We start from the raw sequence: 12,547 nt of genomic DNA on the forward strand, positions 1-12,547 counted from the left end.
GCAAATAAACTCTAGCCTATCCTTGTTGTACATGTGCATAAACTTGCTTGTATCCCCCTCCGTGGATGGGGTTGGACTTGTTGAGTACGTTTGTACTCACCCTTGCTTCGTTGCTACAGAGGAAGACCCGGACTTCATCACCGAGGACCTTGAGTAGAGGTCGTGTCCGCACCCAACGCTGCCTGTGGTGTTGCCCTATCCAAGATGCTGCTGCTGCCGTGTAGTCCCGAGTGCTGTCTCCTGGCAGTCGCTTGGTTAGCCGCCGTTATTTATTTACTGTTTATCGCTGCATGGCTTTCACGCCCACTCCCCCGGGAGTTGTACGGTAACTGAATTATCTGTCGAATAAATGTGCTATCAGCCTCATGGGACTGATATTTGTATCACATTTAGTCTCTACTTATGTGGGGGCGCTTCACTAAGTCACCAAGAGCTTAGTACTTTTCCAAGGGCTCCCGTTGCTCACCAGCACTCTTGAAGCCTAGCAGTTTAGCTAGTGCGGTTTATGCTAAACCCTTGCCCATACAACGGTCGAGTGGTTGCACGATGATGGAATTAGGCAGGATGACACATCAACTCGGTCCTTAGCCATGACAAGATGGATATCTCCCACTCTGCTCAACCACCAAGGTACGAGCTCGACAAACCGGCATTCCACACAAGAAACGCCCATCCATCTCATCCACCACCTCTCTTTACACCCGAAAACCCAACACCTCAGTTGAATCATACTCACACATTTAGTTTCCAAATAAACAGATGTAGTCATGATTGAATTTGGATAATGAGTTCCTAAGCATTCTAGCAGTATTTATCATCTAAACAGAGCAACTCATATCTAGAGATAAATATGGGACAACAAGGAATAATCATAACAATCAAAGGGTGGCTATCCAACCATGTCTTGCGATAAAACAATATGCATTTTATAAAACAGGCCAATAGGTTGTGTCTGAAAAACTGGGTATTAAATATGCATCAAAGGGTGAGATTGGACTTGCCGTTCTCAAAGCCTTCCGGGAGCTCCTGCTCGCGGTACTGGTCCTCGGGCTCGGGCTCGCGGTCGAACTCCTCCTCGCGCTCCTCCTCGGGTACTCCGCGATCTACGGCACACACAACGAGCACACAATAAATAAAAAGGAAAAAGATTTTTACCCGATGAGCTCTGAACAGGAAATATGAACGGAAAATAGGTAGGGGAGGAAGAGGAGGGTGTGGGGGGGCCCATTTTGGCCCTCACCTTGGCCGGTCGTGGTGGGAAGGAAGGGGCGCCGCCGGCGTTCTGGTGGCGGTGGTGGAGGTAGGCAAGGTGCTCGTGGTGATGGTGTGGAGGTGCAGGGCTCGGCTCCCCCCTTTTATAGGTGGCGCACGGGCGGGCGAAGGCCGAGGCAATGATGGCGGCCGGACCATTGGCCGGTGGCGTGCCGGGGTGGTGAAGCTCGTGGACGGCATGGCGGCGTGGTCGACGAGGGCACAGGAGCGGCGACCGGCGACACGACGCGACGCACCCGACCAAGCACTAGACGCCAAGGCGCAGCGTGGCGGGGGCGCGGGCGGCGGGCGCGGGACGGCCGTGCGGCGCGACGCGGTGGCGGGCGCGGCGCGGACGGCGGGCAGCGCGGCGGGCGCGGGCGCGCGGCCCGACGCAGCGCGCCCCGAGCGCCTCGGCGCGCGTGCCAGGCAGGGGGGGCGCCAGGCGCCAGTGGAAAAAGTGGGCAGGGAAAAGAAAGGAGAGAGAGAAGGAGGAGGAAGGAAGAGAAGGAAGAAAGAGAAGGAAAAAGGAAAAGGGAAAGAAAGAGGAGGGAAAAGAAAGAAGGAAAGAGAAGGGAGAAAAGGGAGGGGGAAAAGATGGCGGGAATTGCGGGATTCGACTGCACGCGTGATGGACTTGACGGGCACGCGGTGAAAATCACGGGGACGGAAAAAGAGGGTTGACGAGTCGGGCCAGGACGACGGGTCCGACGGAAGGGAAAAGATTTGACGGAGCTCAGCGGTCAGAAAATTTAGAAATGCATTTTTAACGAGTGATTTAATTCGGTGTATTTTTACGGGCGTTACAGTTGGTGGGGGATCATCGGACCTGGAACTCGAAGGTTCGGTCTGCCAGAGTAGCGTATTACCCTATCTCCTATTTGGGGTGTTGTATATTGCGCCCTGTGCTTGGGTGTTGTTTGGTGTTGAGGATTTGATCCTCTGTTGTGGTTCTATGAGGTCTTCGCCTACCAATCTAGGGACCCCTGCCCTCATTTATATACTTCAGGGGGCGGGATTACTAGTCGGTTACAAGGAGGAGTCCTAGTAGGATTACAAGGTATGAGTCCTAATAGAATTACAGGGGAATCCTAGTAGGAGTCCATCTTCTTCCTTCCTTGTGGGTACTGGGGATCTTTCCCCAACAAGCCCCCGAGTGCTTCATAAACCAATGTAGCAATCTTCGAGTACTTTTCAGATCCTCGCCGAGTAGTTTTTGTGCTCCTCGAGTACTTTGTATGGCTGAATCTTCAAAGCTCCTCAAAGCTATCATGAGGCTATGGTGTGCTCAAACCCTTGATCGTCTTGATTTTGTAATCTTCTTCCTTGCTGATATAGAGGGTGGCAGAAGTCACACTACATATAGAGTAGGCCCCAAGCCTTAGGTTGAATTGAAGAATCGGACTGAGGGTCAATAAAATCTTGAATCTTCTTCTTTCGTCTTGAAAAAATCAACTGCTGCGTGTAGTTCATCAGCTCCCAAGCCTTGGAATGATTAAATAATCATCTTTAGTCTTCATGCCAGTCATCTTTCAAGTAGTCATTTGGCATCCAGCTTCCGAGCTTATGCCCCAGGTGAGCTGTAGGAGCCATATCGAGTAGTTATTTAGCACTTAGCCCCCGAGCTAGGAAGCTAGCTTAGCCATTGGAGATATTCCGAGTAGTAATTGGTGCTTAGCCCCCGAGCCTGGGAGCTAGAGCCATTGGAGGTACACTGAGCATCCTGGAGAGTCGTCGTCGAAGCTTGACCCGTAAAAAGAGATGCATACATTATGTAGCATATTTGTAGAATTTGGAACTATTGAAATTTATTTAGTGATGGATATAATATAAATGTTGTGTGTCATGCTCTTGTTTCTACCATATTTCTCTCAAGTAGTTAGCCTGTTATGTTTAGACTCTCAGTCCCTGTTTAGCCATTGCCACTGTGTGTGAGATATTTATCTCGTGTACGTGTACTGGCGCTGCTGCTACGCAAATCTTTGTCCCGCGTCCTAACATTTAGGCATGACAGAAGATCCAAGACTTTCACGAATTGAGGCGTGTTCTGCTTAAGGATATTAGTGACCGCTAAGAGAAAAACATTAAAAATAAGTAGTCAACGTTACGATAAAAACGAGCGTGATTGCGTGTAAAGTAGTCATTGAGACTTTTCTGCCTTTTGACGAGGAAAGCGCGTGTTTGTCGTGCATAGGATTTGTGCCTCACTAGGGTGTAGCCATTGTGAACCTCCAGCACTCGATGCACCAAACTTCATGGAAGAGCCTCCTAATTCGGTGTACCAAGCCTGTGGCGGAGCTTCCGAAACTCAGTGCACCAAATCCGAGGCGATAGCCTGCGTAATTCAGTGTACCAAGCCCATGGCTATCAGTCAACATGCCCCAAGAGTAGTCGGTGAAGTGTAACTTTGAAGGGTAATTCTCGTCGAGAGGCGTACACAAATAAGTACTCGGTGTGTTGCCCTATATGCGGAAAACAAGCTGAAAAAATTATATAAAATAATAAAAAAGTGACTTAGCTTGATTCATGGACGATTGTCGATGAAGACGCGATGGTTGCTGATGAAGCAAACTATTCGGAGTTGATTTCGACTAGTTGTCGACGGTATGAGGCCCGCCCTCAACTAGTTTTCTAGTTGAGACGAGTAGTTGAAGTAGTCGTTAGCGAGCTGGCGTAGACGTCTTGCTCTTCCAGAAGTAGTCGATCGCGTCATTGAAGATTTGTTTGTGTTGCCACGCAAGCTGAAGTCCTTCTGGTAGCTTTTTTGGTGTGCGCGTAGCTGAATACACCATTGATTTTCAGCGTCAGAGGGAACAGTGGCAGCTGTTTCTTTATTTTGATGCTTGGCGTGCTTTTGTGTCTCGGATCAACAAAGCTGGTCTCCGCTTTGGACTCAACTAAGGAAATTAATTCCCTCTAGGATTCCGTCTTGACGTTGTCCAATTCTATTCCATCTCGATCTTGATGCTTGGAGTTGATCAACGGCTGGTGAATTGCTCCACTCCGCAATTCCAATTCGGCGAGAACAAATGCTAGTTTGGAATTAGCTTATCCGGCAACTTCGCCTCAAATTCCGACACAGTTGCACACCGAGTCGTCGATTGGATGGGAGAATAGCGTTCTTGTCTTGTAGAGTAGATTGATCTTGATGAGGTCCTTCAAACTCGTCCGATGATCTCGACGATCACCCCTACCTGGCACGCCAGATGTCGGTATTTTATACCCGACAACCTACCGAGGGGTATCCCGAGGTAGTAGATTGGTTGGTGGGGGATTGACGAACCTGAAACTCGAAGGTAAAAGCGAGGACACAAGACACAGATTTATACAGGTTCGGACCGCTAGGAAACAAGACATAGATTTATACAGGTTCGAACCGCCAGAGTAGCGTATTACCCTACGTCTTGTTTGGGGTGATATATTGCACCATGCGCTTAGGTGTTGTTTGGTGTTGAGGATTTAGTCATCTGTTGTGGTTCTATGAGATCTTCGCCTATCGATCTAGGGACCCTGTCCTACTTTGTATACTCCAGGGGGCGGAATTACTAGTCGGTTACAAGGAGTCCTAGTAGAATTACAAGGTATCAGTCCTAGTAGGATTACAGGGGAATCCTAGTAGGAGTCCATCTTCTTCCTTCCTTACGGGTATTGGGAATATATCCCCGACAGGTGGAAAGGCTTGTGATGAGCGCAGGGCTTGTTCCATGTTTCTGCTACAACTTCCCTGAAGCGAGGGAGTTTCGAGTAGTAATCCTCGAATCTAAACATGCGTGGTCGCCATGGGTCATTTTGATTTGATAAGAGAAGTGGGCAGTGGTCAGAGTGAGATGTCGACAAGGGCCAGTGGTCAGAGTGAGACGTAGATAGGGCATGCAAGACGTGCGATCCAAATAAAGCGTCCCCTTTAAATTTGTTGGTTTGATTATTTAACTTGGATAGGGTTATTTGCCGTGTGTTTTTTGTTGCGTGATTGAACCTTCTGAGAGTAGGAATTTCATAGATGAAGTGCATCAACTATCAAGGGTAGAAATGTACTATGAATTTTGTAGAAAAATCGAAGCAAAAATCGCCCTAGCAGTGCAGCCGTTTGCTCGCTGAACGGTCTGCCCCTGGTGGCCTCTACTACGCAGTAGCCCGGCCCCGTTGTCTTGGGTTCGAAGCCCATCACACATGTTTCTTCTTTCCTTTGTTTCCCCCGTATCCCTCGTGATTAATGAAAAATAATTTCGAATATTCAAAAAAATCTAATACGAGTGAGAGAATTGAAAATAATTCCCACCTAAAGATGTACCCTGCCCCTCACACAGGGTCCATCTGCTAGGCCAAAACTAACTAAAAGTAAGATTCATTTCGTCATCCTCCCTCCGTTGAAAACTGCTTGATGTGCGTGGATTGGCCGTGAAATGCTCTGTGATGCTGCTGCCTAAATAAATTTACAAAAACGCTTCAGGTTGAATTCTGAGGAGTGAGGACTGCTCTCTACGCTGGACCTAGCTCGAATCCCTGGTAGAAGGATGCCCTGCGGTTGGTGGACGAGCGACGAGACGTAGGAGTGCTATACCGGTCGCCGGTGGTGGGGCCAGGTCTTGAGCAGGGGCGTCCCTCCCGTGTAGTTAAAGGTTGGTGGGGGACTAGGGAGACGAGGTGGTGGTGGGTGGACAGTTCGGGCAGCACGATGAGACAACATTGGTCGCACCGGCCACCAACCATTATGGGGGGAGGGGCAAGGCAGGCGCAACGCACGTCCGTGGAGGCATAGTGGTCGGTGGAAGACCACCGCGAGATCCTCGGAAAAAGTGCATGTGGGTCAAAGTCCGTGCTAACAAATGGATCCGATAAAAGTGTATTTAGCCCTGTTTGGACTATGGACTATGGACTAAACTTTAGTCCGTATCATGTTTGGATCAAGCTGTTTGAATTCAGAGATTAAAGTCCATTAATACGGATGAACAAAGATGATATTATCTTGTACCCACCTCCTCCCGCCGCTCCCAGATCATGGATATCGCGGGAATGTTCCGACCAGCTCTTGACAAGATCAAGTCTTCCATCCCTTCCGCCGCTGACTACGACATCATCACCCGAGTCCTCACCGGCTCCTTCAACGACAGGACTAGCCTGCTGCTCGGCGCCGAGCTCACCAAGCACCCTGTGCAGGCGGAGGAGGAGCCCGCTCCTCCGGCGCAAGCACAAGAGGCGGTGCCGGCATCGATCACGATCGTCATCCACACAACTCCGGCGCCGGCAGCGTCGCCCACATCCCCGTCGCGCAGTTGCTCATCACGGCAGCAAGCAACGTCTGCTTCTCCCTCTTCGTGCTCGTCATCACCTCGACCAGGACGACGCGCCCACGGCCATCACCGCCGCCTCCGTTGTTGCCGCCGCCAACGGGACCTGCGACTCGGAAGTGCCACTCAATTGCTCCGACCCACGCGTGCTCGCCGTCGTCAAGGCGTTCAACGCTGAGGCCTTCTTTCGCAAGTCCGGGAGGGTGGCGGGAGGTAGGCCAACGGCGGGGGTGGCGGGCAGGAGGGTGGTGGCGCGGCGGCGGCGGGGCCAGGTGGGAGGGCGGCGGGGGCAACGACAACGGTGGCCAGGCGGGATAGAGGCCGGTGGCGATGACGATGGTGGCTGGGCGTGAGGGCAGCGAGGGCCAGGCGGGAAGGCAATGGGGGCGACGACATCGGGGGGCGGGCGAGAGGGAGGCTAGCGGTGACAGCAGCGGTGGCCAGGTGGGAGGGCGGCGGGGGCCAGGTGGAGGGGGCCGGGCAGGAGGGAGGTAATAAATGAGGGGTAGGGGTGTCTCCAAGACCTTTTAGTCCACTTTAGTCCACCCCTCTTGGATAGTCCACATTTTAGTCCACCTGTTTGACACTTTAGGGACTAAAAGGGGCCAAAATAGGTAGACTAAAGTTTAGTCCAGGTAACCAAATAGGCCATTATTGTTGGAGAATAAACTTAAACCATTGTCTTTCTTAAACCGTAATTCAAAAAATATTCCTTTTGAACTACTATATTCCTTGCGATTATATCAACGAAACCATATCCATGCTGACAATCTCATGCAATAACTAATTATTATCATGCTTTTACAACTCACAACTTACAGCATAAATAAATGCTACCATCGTAAGAGACGTTATTAGCACACTTGATTATTTTTACTCATGAGAGGCTGAGACGATTCCCCTACAGGGTCTAACTGGAGGCGGGTGTGTGGGCCGTGCGCACATGGTAGGGCACGGGTGGAGGACCTAGTGAACAATGCCGGGCGCGTCTATGCGTCGCTAAAGGTGACAAATCCACGGATGTCGCCTTGAACAAGTGTGCGCGGGCGTGGTCAATCCACGAGAACTGTTGGTCCATCCCCACACCGCCGCTACCTTCCTCTTCGATCAGATTCGCCGCCACCACCGTACCCTTCCTTCCTCTCCCCTGCTCGCACTCACGCCGCCCTCGAACATCGTCTCTAGCGACTCCCGCGCATTGGAATCAACAGCCCTCCCCCTCCTCCACGCACTAACCCAACTCCGTGGCGACTCCCCCGCCGCCTCCACAGCCTGCAGCCGGTGGCTCTGCCGTCCCGCCCACAACCTGCAGCCGGTGGCTCTGCCGCCCCACCCACAACCCGCTAATGGCAGCCTTCCTCTAACCGAAGAGAACCCCCGCCCTGTCCTTAGCCCACTAGCTGTCAAGCCACCAACCCCGGCTAGCGGCGTCCCCGCAACCCGCCTCCGCTTCCAGGCTACCCTGCGAGACCCACCCCTTTCTAAGGTCGGCGGCAATTGGACCTTCCCTGGCACTCCTGCAGCCCCAAACCTGAAGCTCGAAGCCCAAACCCTAGCAGCGCAAGCGACGAGTGAAGGAAGAGGAAGGAGGGAGAGGAAGAAGGAGTGAAGCGCCACAGATAGGGTTTGGATGATGTTGGAGATCGCCCAAAAACTAAGCAACCTCGAGCGCCGTTCATAGTCAAAAACCCTTCAACCTCGCAAGTCCTAGACCAAGGAACAAAACTTGGTAAAACCTCGCAACTTGTCATGAAGGCCATTCTGTTAATAAAACTCGTACCCTTGTATATTCCTTGTTACTTTAGGGATTCAAAGCTAACAAATATTAGCTGATGACCGAACTTCAATCGAGCTAACCCTCGGATGCTCGGAGCTGGTTTAGAGCACCAAACCAGCACCTTTTCTTCTCTTTACTCATGAATGGAACCTAAGTGAAGGCGTCGCGAGGTTACAAGCTCTTGAAGTATCACAACGAACTAAGCACCATGAGGTTGGAGATTTTACCCGGCTCGAGGGTAACGATACGAGGTTGGAAGATTGATCTGGTGCAAAGGTAAAGTCCCGAGGTTAAGAAGATGAAGGCGAGAGAAACGTGACTACATGAATGCGCGAGAAGCGTGACTAGATGAAGGCGTGAGAAGCGTGATAGCATAGATGAATCCAACTTGTACAGGTTACCCCAATGACCTTTATGTACGGTATATTCTAGTAATGTAGTAGTTGAAAAGGGATATTTTCAGAATGTAAAGTGGCTCACGGGTCACTATACAAGGGAAGCCCTACCCCTTTATAAGGGGGACTCATTGCTTTTGAGAACTTACCAGTGCTATCTCTTTCTATTCATACATCTGTTGGTGTCGAATTCCTTTGAGACCAACAGATGGAGGGAGAAGAAGAAGGCTGGGGAGAGGAGAAGACGGAGTTGACAAGTGAGCCATCTAATACGACAGATAACTCTCCGCATAAGGGGGTGTTTGGTTGCAGGGACTAAAGTTTAGTCCATGTCACATCGAATGTTTAGATACTAATTAGGAGTATTAAATATAGGTTAATTACAAAATCAATTGCATAAATGAAGGTTAATTCGCGGGACGAATTAAGCTTAATTAATCCATGATTAGCACATATTTACTGCAACATCACATGGTCAAATCATGGACTAATTAGACTTAATAGATTCGTCTCACGAATTAGCTTTCATTTATGCAATTAGTTTTATAATTAATCTATAGTTAATACTCCTAATTAGTAACTAAACGAGGACTAAACTTTAATCTAAAAAGTCACAACGCCTGCCTCCAGCACGTCACAGCAAGACGCCGCCAACTCCAAGCTTCCAAAAATCCTAGTCACCATCTCAAAAGGAAAAAAAAAATCAGTCGCGTAGGTACCGCGACCGTCTGCAAATTCGCTCACGAAGGTGGCTGCGAGCTAGTACTAGCAGCGGTTTAACACTCTCGGAGGCGGAAGCTTCCTCTGAGACATGTCGCGCTGTGACGTTTACTGCCTCTAGCTACGCGTGACGATCGCGCAGTTACATCCTTCCCCTACAAGAAAAGCAACCCCATATAACATGCCATTTAGATTTGTTTATTATTATGGCAGCTCATGCCGTCACTAATGATCTCACTCTCCACTGCCGCTGCCGAGGACCGATCAGAAAATGATCGGCAAGACTCGGGGTTGTTTGTTCCTCGGATTAAAGTCTAGATCCTGTCACATCGAATATTTAGAAGAAGACTGGGGAGAGGAGAAGACGGAGTTGACAAGTGAGCCATCTAATACGACAGATAACTCTCCGCATAAGGGGGTGTTTGGTTGCAGGGACTAAAGTTTAGTCCATGTCACATCGAATGTTTAGATACTAATTAGGAGTATTAAATATAGGTTAATTACAAAATCAATTGCATAAATGAAGGTTAATTCGCGGGACGAATTAAGCTTAATTAATCCATGATTAGCACATATTTACTGTAACATCACATGGTCAAATTATGGATTAATTATACTTAATAGATTCGTCTCACGAATTAGCCTTCATTTATGCAATTAGTTTTATAATTAATCTATAGTTAATACTCCTAATTAGTATCTAAACATTCGAAACTTTAATCTACAAAGTCACAACGCCTGCCTCCAGCACGTCACAGCAGGACGCCGCCAACTCCAAGCTTCCAAAAATCCTAGTCACCATCTCAAAAGGAAAAAAAAAAATCAGTCACGTAGGTACCGCGACCGTCTGCAAATTCGCTCACGAAGGTGGCTGCGAGCTAGTACTAGCAGCGGTTTAACACTCTCGGAGGCGGAAGCTTCCTCTGAGACATGTCGCGCTGTGACGTTTACTACCTGTGACGATCGCGCAGTTACATCCTTCCCCTACAAGAAAAGCAACCCCATATAACATGCCATTTAGATTTGTTTATTATTATGGCAGTTCATGCCGTCACTAATGATCTCACTCTCCACTGCCGCTGCCCAGGACCGATCAGATCGGTCAAGACTCGGGGTGGTTTGTTCCTCGGAGTCGAGATCGTGTCACATCGAATATTTAGATACTAATTAGAAAGATTAAATATGAACTAATTACAAAATCAATTGTATAGATGGAGGCTAATTCACGAGACGAAATTATTAAACCTAATTAGTTCATGATTTCAATTGTATAGATGGAGGCTAATTCACGAGACGAATTTATTAAACCTAATTAGTTCATGATTTGACAATACGACGCATTAAAAAGGGCTGGCCCGTTAAAAGGACGCTTACTTTGCGAACGAAGTTCAGAATCAACATGTGATGCTACAGTAAATATATGCTAATCATAAATTAATTAAGCTTAATAGATTCATCTTGCGAATTAGCCTCCATCTGTGTAATTAATTTTGTAATTAGTCTTAAACATTCGATATGATCGGGACTAAAATTTAGTCCGTGGAACCAAACACCGTCGCATGGACGAGTATCACATTTCTGATTTCTCTACCAAATTAATCCGTCGTCTGTTTGTCCATTACCATCGCGATCTGCCGGTGTTCCATTCCTGATCTTTATAGGAATACAGTAATCGCCATGGAAATTCCACACCAATTCCCCCGGCATCTTGGCCCCAGAGCGGCCAGCATTTTCCAGAGCTAACGGACAAGCGCCGTGAGGACGAGCAGAGGCGGCGGCTCACTGCGAGTTGGCGACAGGGATGGCTCAGCTCGTGCCGGTGACTTTTGTGCAGGCCTTTTCATGGCGACGACCACCGCAGCGCCGGGAGATAACGTTGTTTTCGTTATCTGCTCTGATCTCTCTATAAGTAGATAGGGAGCCACGCTTGTTATCGCCGCACTAACATAATCCATCAGAGCTGCTCCCAATTACTAACAGGTTTCCCTTGAAGAGAGGCAAGGGCCAGGCGGAGCTCGCCGTGCGTCAGCAATGGCGGCGGCCGCGGAGGTGGGAGCAGGGGACAAGTACCGGTCCTTCATCCACGGCGAGAGCGAGAAGGACACCGTGTGGAGGTACGGCGCGCCGCCCAACTACGACGTCGTCAACAAGCTCTTCGAGGCGGAGAGGACGCGGGTGTGGCCCGAGGGATCCCTGGAGGAGAAGGTGCAGCGGCTGCTCAAGACATGGGAGATGGAGCTCGTCCACAAGGTCCGCCCCGAGGACCAGAAGACCGTCAACTCCGAAAAGTACTCCGCCAGCAACAACGGTGAGATTCATGAGATCGATCACGCTTCCATTGCCGGCTCCGGGCCGATCGCCGCCAAAGCTTCCCACTGACGCGCGCCGATGCCGCCTGCAGGGATGAAGGCCCTGAGCCGGGCGGAGGTGATGGCGATCGGCAGTTACAACCACTTCCTGCGCACCAAGCTCCCGCCGGAGCACCGCATCTTCGACCCGGACCAGGAGACGCTCGACTCCGCCATGGCCACGTTCCTCACGGCGTTCCCGAGGGGGTTCGCCATCGAGGTGCTCGACGTCTACAGCGGCCCGCCCAAGATCGCCTTCAAGTTCCGGCACTGGGGGTACATGGAGGGGCCATTCAAGGGCCACCCGCCGCACGGCCAGCGCGTCGAGTTCATCGGCGTCTGCATCTTCCACGTGAGTCCTACTACTTCAGACAGACGATGCTGCATTCGATCGATGCTGCATTTGCTCCAAGTTCAGACAGAGCGTGGCCTGAATTCCTCTGCACCGCTGTGATGATGTTTTTAGGTTGACGAGGAGATGAAGGTGGAGAAGTCGGAGTACTTCTACGAGCGCGGCAACTTCCTGGCCAGCTTCTTGAGCCCGCCCGATGCTGCGCCAGGTTCAGGTTCAGCAGGTTCAGGATCGGGATGCCCCGTGATGCGTGGGAACTGAATGTCAGCATGAGCGTGACAGCAACGTACAGCGTGTGTATCGCGTCTGCTTCTCATTGATAGTGATAAATCCATGTCGCACGAAATAAGTGTTGAATATGAATAAAGTAGTTTGTTTGTTCTCGTAAGAAAAAGGAGAACTTGTTTTTTGTTTCA

At 50.0% G+C, this 12,547-nt stretch overlaps 1 protein-coding gene across 1 annotated transcript; it reads left to right on the forward strand.

Moving 5' to 3' along the window:
• Positions 1-11,336: 11,336 nt before the first annotated feature.
• LOC117858902 (pathogen-related protein) lies at positions 11,337-12,547 on the forward strand. Its single transcript, XM_034742058.2, has 3 exons — positions 11,337-11,739; positions 11,833-12,131; positions 12,246-12,547. Exons 1-3 carry the CDS (start codon positions 11,463-11,465, stop codon positions 12,390-12,392), a joined length of 723 nt encoding a protein of 240 aa, XP_034597949.1. The 5' UTR covers positions 11,337-11,462; the 3' UTR covers positions 12,393-12,547.

The sequence above is a fragment of the Setaria viridis genome, chromosome 5 (assembly GCF_005286985.2).
Source record: "Setaria viridis chromosome 5, Setaria_viridis_v4.0, whole genome shotgun sequence".
Classification (NCBI taxonomy): domain Eukaryota; kingdom Viridiplantae; phylum Streptophyta; class Magnoliopsida; order Poales; family Poaceae; genus Setaria; species Setaria viridis.

Bases quoted from the DNA above. Each gene is read 5' to 3' on its own strand.
- LOC117858902 (XM_034742058.2), top strand. From the start codon at position 11,463: ATGGCGGCGGCCGCGGAGGTGGGAGCAGGGGACAAGTACCGGTCCTTC. The intron at 11,740-11,832 runs GTGAGATTCATG...TGCCGCCTGCAG, and splicing joins GTACTCCGCCAGCAACAACG to GGATGAAGGCCCTGAGCCGG. The intron at 12,132-12,245 runs GTGAGTCCTACT...TGATGTTTTTAG, and splicing joins TCGGCGTCTGCATCTTCCAC to GTTGACGAGGAGATGAAGGT.